The sequence below is a fragment of the Quercus suber genome, unplaced genomic scaffold, assembly GCF_002906115.3.
Source record: "Quercus suber isolate HL8 unplaced genomic scaffold, Cork oak 2.0 scaffold_1064, whole genome shotgun sequence".
NCBI classification, from domain to species: Eukaryota; Viridiplantae; Streptophyta; class Magnoliopsida; order Fagales; family Fagaceae; genus Quercus; species Quercus suber.
Genome location: NW_027070472.1, coordinates 24,391 through 51,629, shown reverse-complemented (window position 1 = coordinate 51,629; position 27,239 = coordinate 24,391). Strand labels below are relative to the sequence as shown.

At 33.2% G+C, this 27,239-nt stretch overlaps 3 protein-coding genes across 4 annotated transcripts; 2 read left to right on the top strand and 1 right to left on the bottom strand.

Annotated features, from left to right (window-relative positions):
* The first annotated feature begins 795 nt into the window (after nucleotides 1-795).
* LOC112023650 (U-box domain-containing protein 44) lies at nucleotides 796-6,646 on the top strand. Its single transcript, XM_024056274.2, has 4 exons — nucleotides 796-1,267; nucleotides 2,400-2,971; nucleotides 3,072-3,381; nucleotides 4,870-6,646. Exons 2-4 carry the CDS (start codon nucleotides 2,417-2,419, stop codon nucleotides 6,444-6,446), a joined length of 2,442 nt encoding a protein of 813 aa, XP_023912042.1. The 5' UTR covers nucleotides 796-1,267; nucleotides 2,400-2,416; the 3' UTR covers nucleotides 6,447-6,646.
* Nucleotides 6,647-8,956: 2,310 nt separating this feature from the next.
* On the bottom strand, nucleotides 8,957-12,358 carry LOC112023652 (F-box/kelch-repeat protein At5g42350). Of its 2 annotated transcripts, none has more exons than XM_024056275.2 (2): nucleotides 12,005-12,358; nucleotides 8,957-11,190 (listed from the first exon to the last, which is right to left on the bottom strand). In XM_024056275.2, the coding sequence occupies exon 2, from the start codon at nucleotides 11,088-11,090 to the stop codon at nucleotides 9,357-9,359; it is 1,734 nt and encodes a 577-aa protein (XP_023912043.1). In that variant the 5' UTR covers nucleotides 11,091-11,190; nucleotides 12,005-12,358; the 3' UTR covers nucleotides 8,957-9,356. The 2 variants fall into 2 exon arrangements, with proteins under 2 accessions (XP_023912043.1, XP_065625214.1); XM_065769142.1 differs by lacking the exon at nucleotides 12,005-12,358 and adding an exon at nucleotides 11,307-11,460.
* Nucleotides 12,359-18,573: 6,215 nt separating this feature from the next.
* LOC112023638 (uncharacterized) lies at nucleotides 18,574-25,895 on the top strand. The gene is made up of 9 exons (XM_024056260.2): nucleotides 18,574-18,768; nucleotides 18,867-18,893; nucleotides 18,995-19,074; nucleotides 19,491-19,563; nucleotides 19,980-20,037; nucleotides 24,344-24,395; nucleotides 24,801-24,825; nucleotides 24,937-25,028; nucleotides 25,628-25,895. The coding sequence occupies exons 1-9, from the start codon at nucleotides 18,670-18,672 to the stop codon at nucleotides 25,677-25,679; spliced, it is 558 nt and encodes a 185-aa protein (XP_023912028.1). The 5' UTR covers nucleotides 18,574-18,669; the 3' UTR covers nucleotides 25,680-25,895.
* The last annotated feature ends 1,344 nt before the right edge of the window (nucleotides 25,896-27,239 follow it).

Below are 27,239 nucleotides of genomic sequence, written 5' to 3'. Positions count from 1 at the left end.
TTTTTTTTTTTGGATAGAATATAGTAATATACCTATGATTCATTGATATATAGGTCCTACTTCATCCCACTTCGTTACCATCCCTAATTCGTAGTGTCCACTTAACAAAAGAAACATGATGTTTTAAGGTTTCATCTCCATATGAGATCATGCCTGTGACCTTTGCATACAAATTCGACCTAGTTTAATAATGAGCATTCAAATATACTACAGCCTTTTAGAATCTTTTATACAGTCAATTCAATCTTTACTTTAAGCATCTACTACTATATTATAAAACATACAGTTTTGGTAGAAGATCAATTATCCAACCAAACCATCATCAATTAATGATGATCACACAATTATAGATTTGTATAATTTCTTAGAATAGAAAAAAATATTGTATATACACAATAATATAACACACACTAATAAAAAAAAAATCTAAAGCTATATTAATAAAAACTCTATTAGTCATCAAAAAGTTATTCCAATAAAATTCTATTGGCTACAAGAAAAAGAAAGAAAGAAAAAAACATCCAACTACCCGACAGAGTGACCCAGCTCAAGAAAGACAACAAGTGTTTTTGGTTCTCGCTCTTTTCTTACAGCGAAGAAGAACCAGTGGTTGGTAGTACTTGACTACTTTGTTACACGGCTACGTGGAACTATCAACCATGTTTGTTCCCACCATGTCTCTGTTTCCATATGATACTTTTGTTGAAAAGCAATATAGCCAAAACCAAACCAAAGCCAGCCAGTGAGCCAGCCAAGCCAGCCTGGTTTTTTTTTTGAAGCTTTTTGTGGGGTCAACGGATGGTGAAGCTGCTCTCTCTTTCCTCACTCTCTCTCTGAGATATTTGGTTTGTGAACTGTGATGGGGTTTGCTTGGCTTTGTTAGATAGATGACTATTCTCGTTGAGTCAACATTTTCTTTCTTCCACGATATTTACCTCTTACTACTACTACTTTCTAATTTTGTTTTTTCTGCTTGTTCCTTTTTCTCAACCACATAAAGCCCTCTTCTGTTTTTCTTCTTCTTTGTATTTTTATTTTTTTCTATCTATATCTCAAAACTAAAAGTTTCCCACTTCCTCATTCTAGGAAAAAGCCTTTTATAAATTCTTATGCTTATTCTTCATTGAGTTTAATTCATTATCCATGGAACAACAGCTTTGTAATACAATCCTCTCTGCCTCAATAGTCCACCTTGATTTTATTGCCAAGCTGTCAAATTAACTACAATTAGGGTTTTCTTCAAGGTCTTCCAAGAATTAAGAGAAAGGTAATGGTTCTTGATGATCCCTTCTTATTGGTGTTTTTGTTTTGTAATACTCTCTGTATTTTGCTCAGGTTGTTCATGATCACTTTGAAAGCATTGGGGCTTTTGGGATTGTTTGAGATTAGTAAGATGCTATTTGGGATTAACTAAATTTGGAAAATTTTGAATTTTTTTGGTAAGGACTAAAATTGGGTCATCATTTTGATGATGAATTTTTTGAGGGGGGATTAATTAAATTTTGAAAAATTTGGATTTAGTTTAGAATGGGTTTTTAAGGGTGTGGTTGAATGTGTCATTTTGATGGACAATTAATGAAGGTTGAGTATCACTTTGAAAGCATTGGGGCTTTTGGGATTGTTTGAGATTAGTAAGATGCTATTTGGGATTAACTAAATTTGGAAAATTTTGAATTTTTTTGTAAGGACTAAAATTGGGTCATCATTTTGATGATAAATTTTTTGAGGGGGTTTAATTAAATTTTGAAAATTTTGGATTTAGTTTAGAATGGGTTTTTAAGGGTGTGGTTGAATGTGTCATTTTGATAAACGATTAATGAAGGTTGAGTTGGTGTAATAACTTGGACAGAGTTTGGCTCACTTTTAGTAATGTTCATAGAGTTGAATTGATTCTTACAATTAATTCAGGGTACTATAAGATTTGTTTTCAGTTTGAATCCTTTGCCACTTATATCTCTTATAATTCAGTGCAGATTTGGATTGGTTGATTGCAAGTTTCCAATTTTGGGTTCAAAGTGGTTTTAGTGCCCATTTAAAAGAACATTGACCCTTCCATAGATGCCTTTGTCTACAAAGTTTTTCTTTTTGTGACATGTTGCAGCATTAGAACAATCTACAACTAATACTTGTCATTATATCTAAAAATTCTGTGTCTCCCCTCAATCCCCTCAACAACGAGAGGGAGTGTGAACACTGTTATTTTTTCACACGCACTGATGCTTTGGTAAACACTAAACAATTAAGCATGCTCTTTTTATTATTGTCAAGCACCTTCATCTTTTATTTATTTATTTTTATCTCAGATTGATTTGGTTTTTATCTTTTTGTATTACTTCCCTGACCACTGTAAAGCTATTGGCATAATGGTTTATCTTTTCTGAAATACTAATTTGTTGCAGGGAGTAATTTAAATCAGATGGCTGATAGCTGGGATGGGAGTTCTGAAATTGGCAGCCAGTCAGATGAGAGCTTTCATTTTGAAAGAGTGCACCTTGAGCCTATATATGATGCATTTGTCTGCCCATTGACAAAGCAAGTTATGTCTGATCCTGTTACCTTAGAAAATGGGCAAACTTTTGAACGTGAAGCAATTGAAAAGTGGTTCAGGGAATGCAAGGAGAGTGGAAGAAAGATGGTATGCCCCTTGACACTAAAAGAATTAAAAAGCACAGATATGAACCCTAGCATAGCTTTGCGGAACACCATTGAAGAGTGGACTGCTAGGAATGAAGCAGTTCAGCTTGATTTGGCTCGTAGGTCATTGAATCTAGGCAGCTCAGAAACTGAAATTCTGCATGCTTTAAAGTATGTTGAGCACATCTGCCAAAAGAGCCGATCAAACAAGCATATTGCACGTAGTGCAGGGTTGATACCCTTGATTGTTGACATGTTGAAGAGCAGCAGCCGTAGAGTTCGATGTAAAGCCTTGGAAACTCTCCGAATTGTGGTGGAGGAAGATGCTGAGAATAAGGTAGGATGTCACAGGTTTTGTGATTCTTTATAGCTTCTATGGAATCACTAGCATGGTTGGGCTTAGCACCTCTTTTTAATGGTTTCATTTTGTTTTGCAGGAAATGTTGGCTGAGGGGGACATTGTGCGCACTATAGTAAAGTTCTTATCTCATGAGCTCTCCAAAGAGAGGGAGGAAGCTGTCTCTTTGCTGCATGAGCTCTCCAAATCTGAAACATTGTGTGAGAAGATTGGTTCTGTCAATGGAGCAATTCTTATATTGGTTGGGATGACAAGCAGTAAATCCGAAAATCTTCTTACTGTTGAGAAGGCTGAGAAAACATTGGAGAATCTGGAGAAGTGTGAGAACAATGTGCGGCAGATGGCTGAAAATGGAAGATTGCAGCCTCTTCTGACACAAATCCTTGAAGGTGCTTGCACACACTACTAATTTATCCTTGCTTAATTTGTTGCAAACATAACTGAACTCCTTGGCCAATTTCTTTCTCATCAAAACATGGTTGCAAAAATGATTCTCGTTATGTTTGTTTGAATTTGAAGTTATATTGAACCATGTTGAAAGTCATACTGCCAATGTATTTATCACTGTGCTCCCTTATTTCTCTGAAATCTAGTTATAACTGGAACTTTTGTTACAAATTATGGTAGTTTGATTTGTGCAATATCTGTATTTTGGTCCTGAGATTTCATAATTTTAAGAGATTGAGAAGTACAGTTTTTGTTCTTCCTTTTCCTTGGCCATCATAAGCTGGTATTCCCTGTGGTCTTACTACTATGTAGGTCACATTTTCATTCTGAAGTGTACTGCTTCTGGCAGGGGTGCAACAAGAAATATAATGTTTTGCTGGCTAAAGTTAATTGTTAAGACTGTGTATTGGAAGTGTAAGTTAATAATAACTTGATTTATATAAGTCAAACTTGTATGCATTGCCAAGTCAATAGCTAAATTAGAAAGCTCAAGTTTTTAACTTCTCAATTTGCTATTTTCAACCCAAGATGGATTAGTGCCTATTTGGTACCACTTATTTTTACATAAAAAAAAAAAAAAAAAAAAAAGGCACAAAAAAAGGCTCTACTTACAAAAATGTGGGAATTTATAAAGCTATACTTTGAAAAAATACAGTTTTAAACCATCCTCCCAAACGGGCACTTATTTCATTGGTTTTATTTACTTAAAAAAAAAAAAATCTAGGTAAAAAAGTACAGATGTATCAATAAAAAGTAAGACTTTGAAAATCTGTGACAGTGAAGATAAGCTGGATTTCACATTCAATTTTATTGTAGAAAAGATTCTATCTTGCATTTTGCAGGTGAGGAAAACGCATCTCATGAAACCTCTCTCTCACAACATGTGTGGGTCCCACATGAGGTGAGAGGGTGGTCTCATAAGATACCCTCTCCTAGGTGAGATGGTTTGTTGTATCACATTATAAAACATAATTTCTTTTGTCTTTCTGTTCTTTTCTTTTAATATTTTTTATGTAGAGATTTTTAATGTATGGTTTGAAAACTTTGGCACACATTCCAAATGAAAAGATGATGTTCTAAAAGACAATTTAAGGTTTTCTTGTATGAGATCTATGATGCTTATTCCTATAATCATCATTGGTCGTCACTGATTGATGAGTTTTTATGGACATAACTGTCTGTTTTCTTAGGGAATAAAAGGGGAATTGGGGGCTGGGGAAAGAAAGCATTTCGTAGAGACCCATAGGGTCAAAGTAAAATGTGAATGTGTCACTGGGTTTGTTATATAGGTTTGAGCTGTACTTCTCTTTGATTTTGTTTTCTTTCATATTTAAATGTAGATATTGTTGTTCTCACTCCTTGAAGAAAAGCTATATTCCTTCCATGAATGTCATGCAATTAACTCTGTTCCCTCAATGTGATGGTTGCAGGCCGACCAGAAACCAAACTTTCCATGGCTTCATACCTTGGCGAGCTGGTCTTGAACAATGATGTAAAAGTCATTGTGGCTAAAACTGTGGGTTCATCTTTGATTAATATCATGAGAAGCGGTACTATGGAGTCAAGAGAATCTGCTTTAAAAGCTCTAAACCAGATTTCCTCTTATGAGGCAAGTGCGAAAGTGCTGATAGAGGCTGGAATACTTCCCCCCCTTGTGAAGGACCTTTTCACTGTCGGTTCCAATCAGCTTCCCATGAGACTAAAAGAGGTCTCTGCAACAATTCTTGCTAATGTTGTGAACTCAGGTTATGACTTCGATTCTATCCTAGTTGGATCTGACGACCAGACACTGGTCTCAGAAGACATAGTCCATAACCTGCTACATCTTATTAGCAACACAGGTCCGGCAATTGAGTGCAAGCTTCTCCAGGTTCTTGTTGGACTCACCAGTTCTAAAACGACAGTTCTTAATGTTGTTGCTGCCATCAAAAGCTCTGGTGCTACTATTAGTTTGGTTCAGTTTATTGAGGCTCCACAGAAAGATTTGCGTGTAGCTTCCATCAGACTTCTCCAGAACCTCTCCCCACTCATGGGCCAGGAACTGGCTGATGCCCTACGTGGCTCAGTTGGCCAGCTCAGCAGCCTAATTAAAGTCATATCAGAAAATATAGGAATCACTGAAGAGCAGGCTGCAGCTGTTGGCCTTTTAGCTGATCTCCCTGAGAGGGACTTGGGCCTTACCAGGCAGATGCTAGATGAGTCTGCCTTTCAGATGATCATCTCTAGAGTGGCTAGGATCCGGCAAGGGGAGACAAGGGGCACTCGTTTTGTCACACCATTTTTAGAAGGGCTCGTACGAGTCCTTGCAAGGGTTACATTTGTCTTAGCTGATGAACCTGATTGTGTTGCACTGTGCCGTGAGAACAATCTTGCTCAATTGTTTACTGACATGCTTCAGGCGAATGGACTAGACAATGTACAGATGGTCTCTGCCACAGCATTGGAGAACTTATCACTAGAATCTAAAAATTTGACAAGATTGCCTGAGTTGCCACCACCTGGTTTTTGTGGCTCAATCTTTCCATGTTTTAGCAAACCGCCTACTATATCTGGATTGTGTAAGCTTCACCGGGGTACATGTACACAGAGGGAATCCTTTTGTCTTTTAGAAGGACAGGCCGTGGAGAAGTTAGTAGCACTTTTAGACCACACAAATGAGAGGGTGGTTGAGGCTGCACTTGCTGCACTATCTACTTTGTTGGACGATGGGGTTGATATCGAACAAGGGGTAACGGTGCTGTGTGAGGCAGAGGGAATCAAACCTATACTTGACGTTTTACTTGAGAAACGGACAGACAATCTGAGGAGGAGGGCAGTTTGGGTTGTTGAGAGAATTTTGCGTACAGATGATATAGCCTATGAAGTTTCAGGAGATCCAAACGTAAGTACAGCACTTGTTGATGCTTTTCAGCATGGTGACTATCGAACCAGGCAGATTGCTGAGCGCGCCTTGAAGCATGTTGATAAAATACCAAACTTTTCTGGAATCTTTCCAAACATGGGGTAGGCCTCTTCTTAATGATTATTTGCTCCTTAAGTTGTCTAGTGCAAGGACCTGTATGTAATCCTCTTCTTTTGTCCCCAAGCAGTTCGTAGCATCAAGTTGAAAGTAGATATTGTTGTATACAGATTTTCCATTTGTAGAGGGTTTTGAAAGCTGTTGATTTGTTTTTAATAATTCTGTTTCAATCGATTTTCATTTCTTTACTTGGAAGTCTTAAACTGCAAATCCAGTATTTATTCATTGAAGGGCGGGAAATTGTTAGATTTTCTATTGCTCAATCCTGGTAGAAGATCTTGGGTTCTTTCTATACAGGTTTGTTTTCCTAATGATCTAGTATGCAGTTAATTTATTCTGATGCAGCCTGTGCCTCTGCACGATGTATGTACATCTTCAACCATGTTACATTAGCAACGAGACATCAGCTGAAAAATATCAATTGTAACCTTGTGAACACCTTGGGACCAGCATACTGAATTATTTAATTAAAAGATTCATTATGCCATCTTCATACTCAATACTCCTAGACCTTTCCTTGTTGCAAAAAAAAAAAAACATGCCGATTGAGAAGGAAGACTTCATTTTAAAAGAGTTGTCCGCTGAATCTGAAATTTACCAATAATTTTCTCGTAAAGAGTTTCTTTTATAATTTTCCCTGATGAGATTCTTTTGTTGTCCTTCATTCTTGTTGTAAACCGAAAATTGTGATCATTTTATAATTTAGGAGTGTGCTGTAGTATATATATATATTCTTAAAACTCACATTCATATTTCTCACTATCACATCTTGAAAATAAGTATACCCCTTAGAGGTAAACAAATAGGTAAAAAGTGAATTGAGTTCTAATTCATATAGTATTACATTCCATTTGCTGGAGTGCGAGATCATGTGTTCAAATCTCACCAAGTCTGTGCAATTTACCAATAGAGGAAACAAAATAATTGGTCATGACGCGTCTCCATGAACCATGATCATTCTCTAATGAAATAACTGGATATAACTATATAAGATTAGTGGTTGTGCCCTAGAACTAATTATAGCTTTAAAAATTTGGGTTTGATAGTTTCATATGATAGTGGTTTTGCTACAATGAAATAACTGGATATAACTATATAAGATCAGTGCCCTAGAACTAGTTAACAGCTTTAAAATTTTGGGTTTGAGAGTTTCATATGAGGTTTTGAAGTTGAGCAGAGGTTGATTTATAATAAAGGGACAAGTATGAATTTGGATCATGAAAGATAACGTTGTTTGTAACTATACTTGACTAAATTCGCTACATATTTCACATTACATATTTCACCAGTAATGTGATCAATTTTTTGATTGTTAGGAAACTTTTTAGGGAAAAATTACGTTTTTTTCCTCTTCCTTCAATTTTGAAGGGGAAAAAAAAAAATTCTAGCCTACTATAGCTCTTTTTTTTTTTTTCTTTTTTTAATATATATATATATTTTAAAATATATACATACATATATATATATATATTATTAATTTTTGGGTTTTTTATTAATTTTTTTTTATTTACTGTGAGAAACTCATAGATACCCCAAACAACGTTGTTTTTGGGACATCTAATGGCGCTTTTTTAAAGTCCGTTATTTAAGGACTATATTAAATAGCATTTAAAGTTTGAAGACTAAAATGATTAAATAGAATATTATAGGAATAAATTGAATTTTGATCAAAGTTAAAAAGTGGAACTTGTATTTTAAGGTTTTTTTTTTTTTTTTTAATGAAAGATTGTTGAACATACATATTTTCATCATATCATTCGCATTTGCAATTTAGGACCGATCTAATTGAGTTGTGTACTAATTTACTACTTTCCTTAAACATGAGCTCAAAAAAAGAAAAAAAAAAGTCACGAGTATGAATTAGGATCAAGAAAGATAATATTGTTTTGTGATTACCAATTAGGATCAAGAAAGTAAATAAGTTTAGAAATCATTTAAAAAAGGAGGGGAAGGGGGGTTGGGTTGGTACTTTGAATCAACCAACCCATGTTTCGAAAGAGAGAGAGAGAAGAAGAAAACAAGAAAAAATGTATTCACAATTAGTCAACTACATGATTTTTTTTGGGGGGGATGAATTTAGTTAAATGTCGTTGAAACTGATTATATGAGCCAAAAACAGTTTATAACTGCTTCACACAATGATTGATTCACAAACACAAAAAATGATACACTCTAGATATCTCCTATAGCAATTGTTTTGTGACCGAATGAGATATTAATTTAATACATTTTCTAATTTCTTTACAAATAACAACCGAAAAAAAAAGAAAAAAAAAAGAAAAAAAAAAAAGCTAATTCAATGCTTAGGAAGATAATAAATTCTAAAATTTTAACAGAACATCAACTTCTTGAGATCTCAAAAGAGTCAAATTAAGAACAAATCAGAGGCATAGCGTATTTTGTGGGGGCTTGAAATGTGCCTAACGAGGCGACCAAGTCTTATGTTCAACAAAGCTTGAGTTTAAAGTCAAACATTCAAAAACAGAGGCTGTAAAACATTCCAAAATTTATGCAACTATGTTCCTTATTCAATATCAGCTCAAAAGAACCCACATGAGGAACGGGTGTGATGGGTTACAACTCAAGCTAATAACAAAAGCCACAAATTGGACGTTTAAACAAGAAAGAGGATATTGGTGCAAAATATGTGAAAGTAGTACAGAATCAATTTTATGAATGGTGGTGAATAAATTACATCAAAAGATACATGAACCAACCTTACCTTTAATAGCACTGGGAATAAGAAACAGAAATCAGTGGTAGTCGCCAGGATACAATTTGTATTTTTGTCCAACAAATAGAGAACAGAATTTTGCCAGTCGCGAAAATCTGCTCCAAACGATGAGGGAGAAACGAATGTATTTGATTTTCTGCATGAGAGTCGGTCTGCAATGTACTTCACAGATGTAGCACTGCCAGTGTTTTAGTCATGCACGAAGAAGCATCCAGTTCATGAGTTATATGATTCCTAGAAATATGCCTCCAGCTAGCCCCCAGATCAGATACATCACAGACAGTCAAGAAATCCAGTATCTGACCAAATATTTTGAACATTTCAACCCCAAATATCAGGTTTCTATCACCAACAAATGCGGCATTCCAGTCCATTGGAGCATCAGGATGTACAGAAGCCTCAGACCATGTAAGATACATGAGATCTAGCTCCCACAGCTTTCTAACAGCCTTGTTTCTCCGGCCTATTTGACCATCTCCTTCACACCAGGAGACAGAAAGCATGAACAGCCGGCCATTACAACATACAAGTTTCGGGTGATACTCATGAACACGGGATGGGAATGGGGTCGTTTGGATTCCAATCCAGTATCCCCTTTCTATGTCGTATCCTGCAAGTCTGTCGGTCTCAGAATATACATAAAACATTCCATTACAAACAACACCAGAACAAACAATTCCAAAGTCTACAGGCATCTTCTGGATTTCTGTCCATTTATTTGATGCTGAGTCATAGATTTCTCCAGAATCCAAAGGCTCATCCCAAGATCCAAGACCTCCTACAGAAATCAGCACAAACCTTCTACAGCCTTTTGCGCTTGACTGATCACTTTTTTGTCTCGTAAATTTGTACGACTTTCTATTGGGCAATAATGAAGCCTCATTTTCATCAAATGCGTTTCTGTATTGTCGTCTTAGTGAAAGCCTGTGAGGATCCTCATAAACATCTGACACCCCACCAACCCGAGATCTGTAAAAGCGTCTATCTAGACGATTTTGATTCAATGTAAAATCTGAACTGACCTCAGAAACCCCTAAAATAGGCATCGACCTTGCATGCTTCATAGATGAGACTTTACGCCAAGATTTAGTCAATGGACTAAACACTAACACCCCTTTGTGCGTCTTATATGAGCTCCTATCCACCCTCCCGAAGCTGGTCAAGCTAGAACAACCTCCAACAACATATATATCATCCTGGATACTGGCAATAGAGAACATGAACCTTCCTTTGAGAATATCAGCATTTATCCTATGCCATTGGCCTTGAGAAACATCTAATGCATGTATCTCACCAGAACAAAAGCCATCTTTAACAACACCAAACAGAAACGCCCATGGTTTCTGATGTGGACCATCCTGTCTCATCCGTAGAAACCGAGGAGTGGTAGTCAAGTGTCGCCATTTCTTGCAGACAAGCCGGGCGGTCATAAGACTAGTCATCGGGAGTTTCACCAAGCACATTTCCAGAATGTCATCCGGAAGAAATATGTGCATCCTACTGTTTCTTACTGATTCTTCAAGCTCAAAATCCTTCCTATTATGTTTCCTCCAAAACCTCTCCTTCACACCATGTGAGAAGCAATCCACAGCAGTTTCTTCAGTGCCGCAAATCATTTTGTGCCCTTTGCCTTCTTCGCTGCAACTCGACCTCCTTCTACTACTTGTATCTCCAAATTCATCACTAGTATCAGCACCCACTTTGCAACCTCCGCCTCTACCATACAAAGTAAGACACCTCAAAGAAACCCCTCGTGTATCATCCACTTCCTCTCCCCTGCCACCTTTGTACTTTTTCTTCAACTTCTGGCTCACACTTCTGACGAGACGTTTTGACACACTCAAAGCCTCGAAATCTTGACCAAGTGATTGTTCTCCAGTCAGTCTCTCAGAAAACATTCTGTGTTCTCTACTTTTTCACCAGAAAAATCACGTACCTAATCACAATCGCGCAAATCACACTAATCCTCATCCCCAAAACTCCTCTTCCATCATTCATCTAAAAAAACAAAACAACCAAAACACATTAAACCCCGAACGACCATACATAAAACAAACATAGCCAAAAAAAAAAAAAAAACATATAAACATGAAGCTACTTATTGAAATCATTACCTAAAAATAAACATCTTCACGCATACCAAACCACATTTCTACTTTATGCTAAAATGCAAGTAAAGTCAAAACCTTATCTTCAAAGCGAAACTAGCCGGTCCAAATTGAATTGAAATTTATTCAAAATTCATCATTTTCTATTCACAATTTTCACCGAAACCACGCAAACATAGAGTCAACAATTTCACCAAATTTCAAGAAACCTCAAGCCAAAAAAAGAAAAAGAAAAATTACTAAAACGAAAGTCTGTTACAACGATTTTACTAGCAGAATGGACCATTGATTTATTTATATATGTTTACAAAGCTAATTAAAAAAACGGAAAGCTTTATCAAATTAATTACTTTTACCATTCACCAGATCCACAAAAATTAAGTTATAGTTAAAGCGCAAAATCCGTTATTTAAGAGACACTCTTGACCGTTTATATTACACTACTAATCCTAAATCACTCAATTTTCAATACAGTTGAAAAACAAAAACAAAACAAAAAGCAATATTCAAGAATATAAATATAGAAAATAAAGCTCAGAAATCCATTTCTCCTATGTATATATATATATATATATATCAATCTAACGCGCCGTTTGGTTTGTTGAGAAATCAAGATTCAAGGAAAACGAGCTTCAACTAGAAATCCTCAGTAAACAAACACAAAATTAACAGGAAAAAAATGGAAAAAGGTAAAAAGAGCTTACAAGTTAGGAAAATGTGAAGCTGAGCTGAGAAAATCCATAATGTGTGCAAATCTGAGATGAGATTTGATCATTTTGAGCTGAGAAGAATAATGGATGAGCGTTTGTGTTTTTTCTTTTCTTTTCTGGGATTAAATTAAATATGGAAAGCCAAACATAGATCGAACATAAAGACCTGAAAGTTCTTTTTAAATTTATTTTATAAATAAAATAAATACATAAATTTTGTGGGTTTGGTTGGTCTCTCACTCAGCTTGTATCTCGAGGCTGGAATTTTTAGTAAAGCGATTGAAGCACTGATTAAAAAGCGACCCATCAGCTTCACTTACTTTTCTTTTTTCCATTTTTAAAAAAACATTTGGGCATTATTGTTTGTTTTTTCTCACTTTTTTTTTCTTTCTCCACTGGGTTTTTATTTGATGCGAGCGTGAACTTAAAGCTTAATTTGGTATCTTTGATTTGTAGCCGTTGGATTCGATTTGATGATCTCGAGGGTGCGGTCACGTTTTTCAAATGTGGGGCTCAGGTCTGGACGAACTTTTTGTTTCTTTTTTGCATAAATTTAGTGCTTTACTTGGCACGAGTGGGGTACACGTGTGAACATCGCCGGAGGAGTGAGGGACGTGAGTAATGGGATGAGAAATGAATCCGAAATGGTTGCTGGCAATAGCCAATGGCAATAGTGGCGGTGAAATTTTCTTTGGGGGCAGTTAGGGCTGGTGGGGGGTGGGGGCCATCAACTGTGTGCGAGTCCAGGGGTACGACTGTGCAATCCAACTACTTTATTTCAGATTGGCTAACTGTTTCCACAGTCTTTTGCGGTGAAGTACTTTCTCGCCCGTGTTTGTTTTAAGACCGCGACAAAACTTTACAACTTTTAACACCATTCCTTGATAGTTATGACAAAAATATAATTTTATGGTTTAATATTGTTCCAAACCATTATCACATTCTTCTTCATAGATATTATATGTGGATGAGATTAAAATTAACTACTTATCACTCTTACATAAAATAATATAGACCTAGAGTTATTGCTTTTTTTTTTTTTAGCAAGTGTTGTTTTTATTTGTATTTTTTTGTGGGTATTTTTTTTAATTAGACTAATAACATAAAGAATCTCATTAACAGTGATTTCCAAATTTATAACCTATTGTGAAAGTTACAAGGATGATGTGTTAAAAGTATGGATGGACAACAATAGGCCAAACATTTTTGGTTTTATATATATTATTAATATTATAGATAAGTTCTTTGACCCTTCCTTATCTTTCTTTCAACTTTAGGGTATGATTGATACATTGTAACAACTCTTGTAATAGAAAAATTATTTTATGTGTAGTAGTTTAAGTTATTCAGTTTTTTTTTTTTTTTTTTTGTTAAGGAAATAGTAATACTTATTAGAACACACAAACACGAAAGTAATATATAGAGTTTTTTAAACAGTTTCCTTATCTTTCTTTCAACTTTAGGGTATGATTGATACATTGTAACAACTCTTGTAATAGAAAAATTATTTTATGTGTAGTAGTTTAAGTTATTCAGTTTTTTTTTTTTTTTTTTGTTAAGGAAATAGTAATACTTATTAGAACACACAAACACGAAAGTAATATATAGAGTTTTTTAAACAGACTTATAATACATTACATAACAAGAAATAGTTATTATATAGAAATAACTATTCATTAAATCGAGGGATTAATATACCTCTTTAAAATTGTTGTAATAGATATTCTTTGATGTATGTAATTTTTTTAAAAATTAATATATTTCTAAAAAAAAAAGAAATCCTTGTGCATAATCTATTACAAACTTTTCATATGTAACAACAAAACTTGTTGAATAGTAATAATAATTCTATTACAACATGTTTTATTTTCAGTAATAAAGAATAATTTTCCTAATGTAATCTTCATTTCATGTATCAAACGTGCCTTCAGAAAAGTTGATAATAACAATGATAAATAGAAAATAAAAATAGATATTCCTAACTAGTACTACATACATTTCACCTAAGATTTTATAAATTGATTTCAATTAAGTTTGAGGTATTTTTGGATTGTTGGGTTTCATCAAGCCTAATTAAAAAATTGAGTTTTGATTCAACCGTCTAAACTCATTATTTAATGAATATTGCAATTTACATAATTGGGTCTAATATTTTAATTTTATCAAAACTAAAACTCAAAATATTATAATGAATCAAACAAAAAAAAAAATTAAACTAAATCTAAAACCCCAAAAAGATGTCAACCGCATTTCATGGGATCGGTGGAACAACCGAATAACACTCTATATGCCTGTAGCCTTTGAAGTACATGATGGAAATTAATAAGGCATGTGAATACATGATCAATTTTGGACACACACATACTATCAAACAAGAGCAAAAAATGTTTCCCTTAGGTTAAGGAATGGACCACATCACCTTTAATTATGGGCCTATATGGGATAGTCGTGGTCCTAAAACCATAAATGCATGCTAGACTAGATAATAGATATAACTAGCTTTTTGTGCCGAATTTCTTTCAACTTCAACAGCTAAATCTTACTCGTTTTTGTTTGACTCTATCTATTCCAAAGAATTCATAAATCTTCTTAGAAAATTTGGAAATAGACCTTCAACTTCAACACCTTGGAAATTGTACACAAATCATTATCCAAGAGAAACGTAGAAATTGGAGGGTTGTCACAGTAGTTCAAATTCTTCAAGTTTAGTACTACATATGTACTATGTACTAATAGTTTGGAGGGACATAAAACCCATGCAGTTGCATAGAGTTTTTTTCCTCCTAGCAAAAATCATGATGATTAAGTTTGACATTACAATTTTCGTAATCATTATGCATTGAGATTTCACCAAAACTTGATCTCCACTGCTGCTGTTCATTTAAATCATAAACTGATAAACAAGAGCCAATGTATTTCATTTCCAAATAAATCATTTAAAACTCATATACAACGATGAGGAGATGATGATGATGTTGTAGCGCTAGCGCATGCGTGAACGTATTTTACTTGCTCTTGGCTCCTATTTGAGGAGCCAAAACCAATGAGAAGCCGCATATATATGTTTTTATAACATACCACTAATATAATTTTATTAGTTTCATTTTTTTTTTAATGATTCCATAGATATAATAATGAAGAAAGAATAATTAGAACTGTATATGATTCTTCTAGTAAAAGAGAGGAGACTATACTATTGAGCTATAAGGCTCTAAGCTATTAATCTCAAAAAAAAAATACCAGAGATATTTTTTTTCCTTAAAATTAGCACACTCCAACAATAACAACCAGTAACAATCTGCCACTTAGGATTTGTTATAAAAATGTTGTGAATAAATCATTTCTCTTTAAATATATCTCATGCACCTTTAATACATTTTTTTCCTAAAAACTACCACACATTAAACTCAACAGTTTACTCCATTTCAAATTCTAAATTTTAGTTTCTTAAAAATCTTTTCCTGTGTAACCTCACTAACAATAGATAAATTCAATTTGAAAAAATATATTAAACTCAAAATAAATAAATAAAAGAGTTTCATCGCACGCGTGGAGTATATGTGATGAGGCTAGTTTTAGTTATTGTAATACAATAAAAAAAATATTTGTGTCATTGTGTGGTATGATAAATAATTTTTTTTAATAAAAAAAACTACAGTTGTTTTTTCACCTTATGCTAATTATAATTGAAATGAACAAATATCAAAAAAGATGATGTTGAATTTTAAATATGATGAATTTGCTTAAAAGAGTGTTTTTCTGGATGAAATTATGTAACATATCAATTTGGGATGTTAAACCCAAAAACAACAACAAAAATGAAAAATAATAATAATAATAATAAAACAAAAACGAAGGATGTTCAGGTATAAAAATAAGTATTGGTCACCATCACACCAAATCACCTATAGCTTTAAAGAATATCTAAATCAATGTTAGTAATATACGAAATGGAATATAGGCAATACGGAATATCAAATATGTATACATTTAATTTGGTTTAATGTTTGAGAGAGAAAAAACAAATTGACTGGTTTTATTATATTTCAATTTAGTAACATATTTAAGTAATCTTAGTATAATCTCATTAAGTCAAAAAATAGAAACCAAATAATTAAGTATTGGATATATTTAGTACATTTTCTTATTTTTTGGATGTGTTTTCAAACAAAATATTAAATAAGTGAATGAAAGAAAAGATTGCTTAATTCTTTTATTCATTTACTTGTCAAAGAAACAAATTAATTACTAAACCATAAGACTCTTGACAATTTTAGACTCCATTATATCACAAATAAAAATAATATAGGTGTCAATTAATATATACATTTTCCAAGATTAAGGCCATTATTTTAATTTTTAGAATTGTTATAGGATTAAGGCTATCACTTTTTTTTATAGAATATTAATTATTTTCAACCCACACAGGAAAAATAAAAAAATATTTTAAAGAATCTGATAATGGTATATATTTAAAAATGCATAATTTTTAAATATACAGCACAATTAAAGCTAACACTTTACGGGACAAATACCGTACAATGAGCTACTATTTTGCAAAGACTTTTATTCCCAACGAGACCTTTCATTATCCCCATCATCATAGCCCGTGGCATTGATTTTTCTTGCTTTTAACTTACAATAATGTAAGGATTTACATTTAGAGGGCTGAATAATGCAAGGGGAATTTATTGGTGGATTTATTACTTCACCAACCTTGAGGAAGTCTCGCTGGGACCTACCTTTAACAGTGATGAATTGCTGATTCATTGATGACCTTCAAAGGCCTATAATAATAAAAAAATAATAATAATAATAAAAAACCATGTCTAACACATATTTGACTTTTCAAGTAGAGGATGGAGAGAAGAATAACCAGACAATCATCATGAAATTCCAAAAGAGATTAGCGTATGAGAAAAAGGTCGCATGTGAATACGTTATGAAATTAGGAGCAAAGAATCTTAGCTTAATTAAGAGAATGATGGACTACTTTGGTTCGGACCACATGATCTTTAATTATGGATTTGAGTATGGTTTGGTCCAAAACTATCATATACTATAGTCTAATAGTGTGCCTTTTCTTTTTATTTTGTGAAAATAGTGTATCCTTCTTAATAGCGAATTCTTCCAATTGTATAAAATATTCATACACCATTATGTATAGGATGGGTACATGTGATTTTTTTTTTTACTGTATTTACCTTTTTTTCACTATATGTGAAATGATATAATAAACCTTCAAATATAACTATGTTGATATAGTTGGACTGTTTAAGAAATAACTTTATTTTCTTCTAATTCATAGAATTTAGTCCATAATGTTTAAGAGATGGTAATGATATTGTAACTATATATTATTTTGCCAACAGTTATATAATTTAGTGATGTTGTCTAATTCTTCTTACAAGAAAAACCTAGATCTTCCTCACTTATTATTCATCTATTATTTTCTTCTCTTGTATTTTATATACATATATATAATTCAATTATCATGCCAGGGGGAGGGGGGCGTGGAGGGATTCAATCTCATGTTCTTTATGTAAATGAGGTCATGTGATACTATTAAACTACAAAACTCTTTATATAATACCCATATTGTTTATGATAGCATGTACCAAATATTTGCAATTTTTTTTCTCTAAAACAAGAAGGCAAAACATTAATTTTAAGTACTAGCTTGTGGGTCTTGAGGATATCATGTGCATAAAATCTCACAAAAGATATTATACAACAAAATTGGTAGGCTTTTTATAAAAGTATAATTCTTCGTAGTCCACTTTGTGTGTCGCTAGTTGGTTTGCACAAAAGTTGGCATCTTGAAAAAAATTCTTACTCTCAACTTTCCTGTCTATAAGACTATATAAGTAGCTTCCTACAATCAGAGATAAGTATATAACTATATATGCAATAAGTAAATATGCTCAGAGTGAGGATGTGAGCTCATTCATAAATAATGTTGAACAAAGGGAGAGTTCACATTGAAGATAACAATTTTATAACTTTTGAGTTTATGTTACACTGCAGACTAATAAACTCACCATCCACTTTATAACCTCTACAACAATAGTCTCAGCTCATAGCGTTATAATCATATAGATACAACACCCAAAAAAAAAATGTCATTAGCTATTGCATTTGACAATAATTTTTTAAATAGTTTATATTACATTGCAGACTAATAAACTCACCATCTACTTTATAACCTCTACAACAATAGTCTCAGCTCATAGCATTATAATCGTATAGATACAACACCCAAAAAAAAATGTCATTAGCTATTGCATTTGACAATAGTTTTTAAATAGTTGAGATTGAAATTCAAATTTTTGATTTTAATCTAGCCGTTGCATTTAAAAAAAAAAAATTCAACTTTGTATGTTTTTACTTTTTACCTTTTTCACTTTTTTAAATTCTCTCTCATATTTATTAGGGGTAATTGCACAGTGTCGGATCCAAATTCCCAAAAAAAAAAAAAAAAAAGGAGTGGAGTTCTAATTTGGAAATGGGCCGGCATCGAGTCCAAGGCCCAGTACAGGGAAAAAAAAAGTGAAAAATACAGGCAAGTGAGAAAAAATGGTCGCCAATACTAACAGAGTTGTTCTGAGTTTTGACTTGAGACTTAAGACTTGAGAGAGAGAGAGAGTCGAAATCGGAAGATGGGAAGGTCGGCGGCGTGGCTGGTTCTGACGATTTTCGCCGTTATCTCCATTGCTTACTGCATCGATGACAAATGCGCAGCCTGCAATGCCGTCGCGGTACTCTTTCTTCTTCTTCTTCACCATCACTCTTTTCCAATACATCAATTTAATCTTATTCTTATGCGATCTGATACAACAGCCAAATTGTTTTGCAGGAAGAGCTAGAGTATGGCCTTTCCAATGTAAGAATTAAATTTTTTTTTTTTAATTTTAAATTAAACAAAAAATTTGGGGTTATCAATTATTATCATCTCTGTTAAGCTTAAAATGTTAAATTTGACAGGAAAAACCAAGGAATCATTTAGATATGAGACACCGACTTGACTCTAAAGGTCAACGTAAAGGAAAGGTAATTGATTACAGGTATGGCCTCAATTATCTCCTCTCTTTTTGTTGGTTGGATTGTTAGTATCATATAGGTTATAGGGTATATTCATACTTAGTCATTTATATTTCGTATAACTCAAAAAATAATAAATTCTACCTTTTTTAGGGTTTTAGTGTGAGTTAGATTATAATGTACGTTATATCAGAATTGGGGGGGGATTGGAAAGCAATGTACTATTAGATCTAGATTAAGATGTTCAAGCTAATCATATGGGGGGTTTTGAGAGGTTTTAATATATATTCTGATGTAATGGGTGATTTATCTATGGCTATTAAGTGTAAGTGCTGTACATACGGTCTCCGGCGTATATGATCATTTTCGAAAGTGATTGTTGTTTTGTAGTCTGGTTTACGAGTGGCTGATTTCATGGTTGTGCAATTCTTTCCAATAGAGTCAGTGAGCTCAGAGTCGTTGAACTTCTTGATGGGCTTTGCGACAAGATGCAAGATTACACTCTTGAGCAGGTAGTTTCTACTTTGATTTGTTCTCTTTGTTGTGTCACTGTCTCCATGTTTTTTGGGGGGCTTAAATAATACTGTTCTGTTGGTCCCTAAACTTTTAGCTCATGAGCAATTTTAGTCCTTGAAATTTAAAGTAAAGTGGTTGCTTTTAGTCTCTAACAAACTTAAAGTGGTCGCTTTTAGACCCTAAAAAGCTTAAAGTGATTGATTTTTGTCCCTATCAGTCATGAGCTAGAGTTTAGGGACCAACCCTGTATTTAGGACTTTTGTCAAATGCATGGATATTGTGGTGTGGTGGCCGCATCATAATGTTCATCTTCTGTGGCCGCCATTCTATGGCTGGTCAATATCTTGTGGTATTATGACATGTTTAGATATGCTGCTGTGGGTATATTCAATTACATCTCTTCATTTTGCAGATAGATTCAACCACGCATGAGTGGGTCAGAGTGGATGATTGGAATAACCTCACGACAATTTTTTTTTTTTTTTTTTTTTTTTTTTTTCAGTTTTAGGTTTGGTGGGTTTGGAAAGGTCATAAATGGGTTGGGTTTGGTTGTTTTGTGGCTAGTATTGTCTTTATATAAGTTGTTCGTTGGTTATTACTCATGTGGCTAGCATCTATTATGTGTTTTGATGACTGAATCTTTGTTGTTTTACCAAATCCTGTATTTAGGACTTTTGTCAAATGCATTGGTATTGTGGTGTGGTGGCTGCATCACAATGTTCATCTTCTGTGTCAGCCATTCTATGGCCGGTCAATATCTTGTGGCATTATGACATGTTTATATATACTGCTGTGGGTATATTTAAATTCATCTCTTCATTTTGCAGATAGATTCAACCACACAAGAGTGGGTCAGAGTGGATGATTGGAATAACCTCACAACAAGTAAGTATTATTTTACAATGACTTGGATTAGTTAAGCTCAAATTTCGCTCTTGCAAATAATGCTAGCCACAGTTTGTGCTTAGGTTGTCATGGTGATTTTCTTTTAATCAAGATTGATATTTGAATTAAATAAGTTATTTGCCAGCCAGTTTATAAAGAATAGGATAATTGTCTTGTCCTGTTCTCCTTTAGTAAAAATAGAACATACCTTATTGTCTTTATGGTTCATGTAGCAAAATAGGGGACTAAGACAATTTACATATATATGTTCTGTCTTCTTGAGAAATTTGTGATGATTATTACTCTTCAATCTAAGATAAACTTTATGACCTCAATTATAAAAGATGACAAAATGTTAATTTATGCTAACATTTTCACTTGACATATTGACATTTGAATCTTGATGTGCTTAAATTACTTGATATTCTATTAATTCTTTTTACAATGCAAAGGTTTTAGAAAATAATTAAGTTGGAGAAGGGAGAATATGAAATTTTTCTGCAAAGTGAGGTTAGCGTGGGAGTGTTTGGACAATCCAGTCGCTATGGATTGCAATCTTCTTTTTGCAATCAGTTTATGTTATGCATGATATGTTTATATATATATATATATATCAATTTAGTTCTAAGCATATTTATTTTTAATGTAACAAAAATAGATAAATAATAATGTAGTTTATGTAAGATATTAAAATTAAGTCCTTGAACAAATTGTTTGTATATGAAAAATAATAGGCATATAAAAGAGTACAAACAAGATACCAGCTTGGAGTAAGTAACTTGTTCAACTTTCAAGAACCTTACTTAAATGTAAATTATAATAAATAGGCATATAACTATTATAATCAAGCTAATTAATTAAAAACATGTAACACTAATATGAATTACAAATTCAATAGGTATAAAGATATAGTTTTTCTCATCTAAAAATAAAAAATAAAAATCTTGAAAAAAAAAAAAGTCTAGACTTAATTGGGCTCAAGCTTTCTCCCAAAAAAAAAAAGGGGGACTCAACCCAACCTGAAACTCAGCCTTTACAAGGTCAATATCCCAATAAGATAAAAATATTAAAAAATAAAATATCATCCTCTCATTCCCAGTTTGGTTAACAAGAAAAACAAACCCAAAAAATTTTTTTCTTACATTTTTCTCATCCTTTCAAGTATTATTATTATTGTTGTTGTTGTTGTTGTTGTTGATGTACGTTGTTGTTGTTGTTGTTTTTTTTTTTTTTTTTTGAGGTGAGTTTTAAGTTCCAATCAATTCCTGGTTCTTAGGTCTGTGTGTGCACAGAGCCACGCCAGAGCCAACAAAAGCGATGCTTTTAAAGGTCTTAAAATATATATATATATATATATATATATATTTTCTTCTCTCTATTTCTTTGTGTGGACTAGGTTCTTGGGTTTTTGGGGTGGCTCACTTAAGGGTCAAGGGTAGAAAGTAATAACTATTTTAGTGATAATGTTGAGGACATACCAATTTAATTATGAATGTAATTTGTCATGTCAATTGTCATGTACATCTATGAATCTTGCCCAAAAAGATTATTAATGAAAGCTCGAAAATGTGTTGAAAACACAAGAGCTGTCTAGACTCCCAAATTAAAGTTACGGCTCGATAGATTTTACACTAATTAATACAAAATGTGGAATAATGTAAAAACGAGCGGATAAACAAACAAGCTACTCTAATTCATAATGAAAGTAACACATCAATAAAATGAAATGTAAAAGAGTAGAGAAGAAGGATGCAAACACAAGATAACACATTAATGTGTTATCAAAGAGGAAACCGAAGAACTCGGAGAAAAACCTCTCCGCCTCCTCTAAGTGGTAATCGATCCACTAGACAATCAGTTGGAATATATGGGTTAACAAGAGACCCTCCAAGCCTAATCTACCCGATGCACCTAAACTTTTAAAACTCCTACTTCAACAAGGCTTCTCGGAATCGTGTTTTGTCTAGTTCTTCGGATCCCGCAACAAGTTCCATGTTGCATTTGCCATTCTTGGTTTCTTCCAATGCTTCCAGCAGCACCAAAAACCTTACTTGACACTTTGAAAAGGTGTGGTAAGTGTTTGGGCTATCAGCCTTGCAATGGTATGGAAATTGAGAGGTAGGAGTTGAGGAAAATCCACAATAAATTGTGCAGAGAAATGTGGGTATAACAATCTCTAACTCTCAAGGTTTGTGGCTACGGTTTTCTCTCAGAAGCACTCCTTAACATTTGTGGGTAATGTGGGTATATATAGTGTAGACATAGAAAGTGTGTATCAAATAGTACAGTATGACAGAATAGACTGTTCGTGGGTGTCTCGTGGGAAGANATCATATAGGTTATAGGGTATATTCATACTTAGTCATTTATATTTCGTATAACTCAAAAAATAATAAATTCTACCTTTTTTAGGGTTTTAGTGTGAGTTAGATTATAATGTACGTTATATCAGAATTGGGGGGGATTGGAAAGCAATGTACTATTAGATCTAGATTAAGATGTTCAAGCTAATCATATGGGGGGTTTTGAGAGGTTTTAATATATATTCTGATGTAATGGGTGATTTATCTATGGCTATTAAGTGTAAGTGCTGTACATACGGTCTCCGGCGTATATGATCATTTTCGAAAGTGATTGTTGTTTTGTAGTCTGGTTTACGAGTGGCTGATTTCATGGTTGTGCAATTCTTTCCAATAGAGTCAGTGAGCTCAGAGTCGTTGAACTTCTTGATGGGCTTTGCGACAAGATGCAAGATTACACTCTTGAGCAGGTAGTTTCTACTTTGATTTGTTCTCTTTGTTGTGTCACTGTCTCCATGTTTTTTGGGGGCTTAAATAATACTGTTCTGTTGGTCCCTAAACTTTTAGCTCATGAGCAATTTTAGTCCTTGAAATTTAAAGTAAAGTGGTTGCTTTTAGTCTCTAACAAACTTAAAGTGGTCGCTTTTAGACCCTAAAAAGCTTAAAGTGATTGATTTTTGTCCCTATCAGTCATGAGCTAGAGTTTAGGGACCAACCCTGTATTTAGGACTTTTGTCAAATGCATGGATATTGTGGTGTGGTGGCCGCATCATAATGTTCATCTTCTGTGGCCGCCATTCTATGGCTGGTCAATATCTTGTGGTATTATGACATGTTTAGATATGCTGCTGTGGGTATATTCAATTACATCTCTTCATTTTGCAGATAGATTCAACCACGCATGAGTGGGTCAGAGTGGATGATTGGAATAACCTCACGACAAGTAAGTATTATTTTACAATGACTTGGATTAGTTAAGTTCAAATTTCGCTCTTGCAAATAATGCTAGCCACAGTTTGTGCTTAGGTTGTCATGGTGATTTTCTTTTAATCAAGATTGATATTTGAATTAAATAAGTTATTTGCCGGCTAGTTTATAAAGAGTAGGCTAATTGTCTTGTCCTGTTCTCCTTCCTTTAGTAAAAATAGAACATAGCTTATTGTCTTTATAGTTCATGTAGCAAAATAGGGGACACGAGACCTTTTAGATTCTGACGTATGTTCTATCTTCTTGAGAAATTTGTGATGATTATTACTCTTCAATCTAAGGCAAACTTTATGACCTCAATTATACAAGATGACAAAATTTTAATTTATGCTAACATCTTCACTTGAATATTGACATTTGAATCTTGATGTGCTTAAATGACTTGATATTCTATTAATCCTTTTTACAATGCAAAGGTCTTAGAAAATAATTAGGTTGGAGAAGGGAGAATGTGGAATTTTTCTGTGATGCTTTTATTTTTGTATTTTTTACTGAGAGCACTTACAAACACTCCAGAAAATCTGCCTTTTTGTAGTGTCCAAAATTTATTTGCATTTTGAAAACTGTGATGCCTTTTAACAATTGTTTGTTTTCTTTGTGGTAGATAAACAAGAAGCTCGAGCATATTCAAAAGCTATATCATCTTATTGTGGAAGGTGAGACATCAAACAGTTCTGGTATACCTCCTCTTGTGGCCAGAATTCAATCTTGAACTTCTACGCCTGTTGCCTTTTTGTTATTTGTATCTCAGTTTTACCTATCAAAAACCAAAAATTGCCTGTTGCCTTTTTGCTCCCATTACAAATGAGGGCATTATGCACCTTCTTCTGTAAAGTTTAGCCTATTTTTTGGTGTGGGGAGTGGGGGGGGGGGGGGGGGGGGTTATTTATAGCTTTTTAAAGCTTCATTTTTTTTTTGGACAACTGTACTTTTGCTCAGCTATTAAGAAAAAAAAAAAAAAAAGTAAATTACTAATGAAAATAACTTATTCCAAACGAACTATTAACTATTTTGGTATGTTGATTCACTGAGTCTGATCATTTGTGTTTAAAATGGGACAGGTTAATTGAGGAAACAGAAGATGATGTAAGTTTAGATGTTCTGCTTATCAATTTCAACCTTAATTCAAAGTCATTTTTGTTTATGCTCTGTGTATGGATATTTCAGTTTTACTGATGATGCCAATTACTCTTGCAGTTGGCGGAATTGATAAAGAAAGGATCTGTTAAAGTAGGAGATGTAAGCAAGGTTCTTTGTCAAAATTTAAGCAAGCACTGCAGTCAGACGAGGTAATTTTTAAACCTCAAACCTGTAATTTAACCTACTTCTTTTTTTTCTTTTTTTTTTTTTTTTTTTCTTTTTTTTTTTTGGGGGTGGGGGGGGGGGGTGTGGTGTGGAGAGAAAAGCAACCAATAAAAAAAGTTGCAGGAGCTTTGAGCTGTATTCCAAAGCCACCTGTAGTTTGTTCCTATTACCAACTATAACTTGTTTGGGAGGGGGGAAAATGGAACGAGATGGATTTTTTAAGGAACATTCAATCCATTCTCATTTTTAGGAATTTAGTAAGGAATGAAATGGTGACTTTAGTAGGAAGGGAATACACATTCCATTAATGGAATGGCGCTTAATTATTGATTATATCCCTATTCCAAGAAAAGACAAATAAAAACTAAAAAGTGAAGGGTATAATAATTATATATTTCTATTTTTTCCATTTCTTCTCTTATAAACTTCTAGACACATTAGAGAATTTTCCAATCATTCCAACTTTTGATGTTTTACCCATTCTATTGTTCTTTATAACTCCCGAACCTATTATTAGAAATCGAATGTGTGGCAGCGAGACTTCCAGATAGACATAAGTGATTGAATTTCATGTTTATTGCAGTGGTTCCCAGCAGGCGGATGACAATGATCATGAATTAGATGGAGAGCTCTGATTCACTCGCAAAATAAAAGTTCTGGCAGTCTAAAACTTTAGATAGGTATCATTAATCAAAGTATTAAGTTATGCTTGTAACCCCCCAAATTTTGCTTCCAATTGTTCTGCTGGCAGGATGAACCAATGTGTTTTACTTCATACAAGTGGAACTTACCTTATTATCTATCCCAAAAAAAAAAACAAAAATCATGTTTGAACTTTGAAGAACATACAATAGCTTGTGTCACTGTGTGTTAGAGACTTTTATTTTTGGATCAATAAGTCAGTAAGGCCTATGACTAATTGACCCAACCCATCAGAATTAGTTGCTAGATAATCTAGAGGCATTCACCCCTTATGGGTAACCAATTTAGTGTTATAATTTTTACTCATTTCTATGCTAATAATTAATAACTAAATTACAATTGAAATTATAATATTAAAGTTAATTAGACCTACTGAATTTTTTTTTTTTTTTTTTTATGACTTATAAAATTAGATTCACCAGCTTTTGTATTGTTAAAAATTATACATGATTTTCTATCTTTTTCGTCAAAATAATAATAATAACAATAATAAAAATACATGATTTTTACTACTAAATAGACTATTTAGATTATTAGTAGATTAAAAATAATTAGGTTATGTTTGATAACAGTTTTTGTTTTCTATTTTCAAAAACTCGTTTTTGGAAATATAAAGAAAAAAAAAATTCTTGTATTTTTGAAATTAAAAACATGTTTGGTTAGTTGAAATTTAAAAAATAGTTTTTTGAATAAAAAAAATAGAAAATACTAAAATATGTTGTTACTAAAATTTGAACTCTAATGCTAACTCGTTATCATTAACTCAAATGTGTGTTTTTATTGACTTTTGAAAAATAGAAATTGAAAACAGTCTTTTGCATGTTTTCAGTTTCCTTCACAAATTGAGTTTGGAGAATAGTTTTTGTTTTCTATCTATTTTGAGTTGCCAAACAAGTTTTTTAATCTCAAAAATAGAAAATTGTTTTTGGAAATAGAAAATAAGGGGAAAAAATAGTTATCAAATATACCCTTAATATCTTATAAACTTTATTTAAGATATTGATGGGCATATAAAGTTCATCAATTTTAATATTTATATACGTTTAACTTATTAACATCAAAATGGTCATTTGACAGCTTCACAAATATTTTTCCCAAGTTGAGCTCAGTCAAGATGTTCAAACAGATTCATTGATTTTTACAACCTTAGAGAGAATACCATGATCATGTTGTTTTTAGGGAGCAAAGATTGAATATGACAATATTAGGGTTGAGAATTGAGATTGCACAACTCGGAAATTTCTTCCTTGAGAAAAAGTGTAAGAACACTAATCACGATATAATAAGATTCTCTCCTGATAAAATCCCTGACACTAATTTAGACAAAATACTTTAATAGAATTTCTTGTGCTTTAATATAGGTAATGGCAAACATAATTGCTAATCCTTTTTTACAAAGAAGTGGGGGTATCTCAATCACCAAACCAATGTTAACCCACATCCAATTAAATATATAAAATAAAACATAATCGAGGCCACTTAAATATACACTA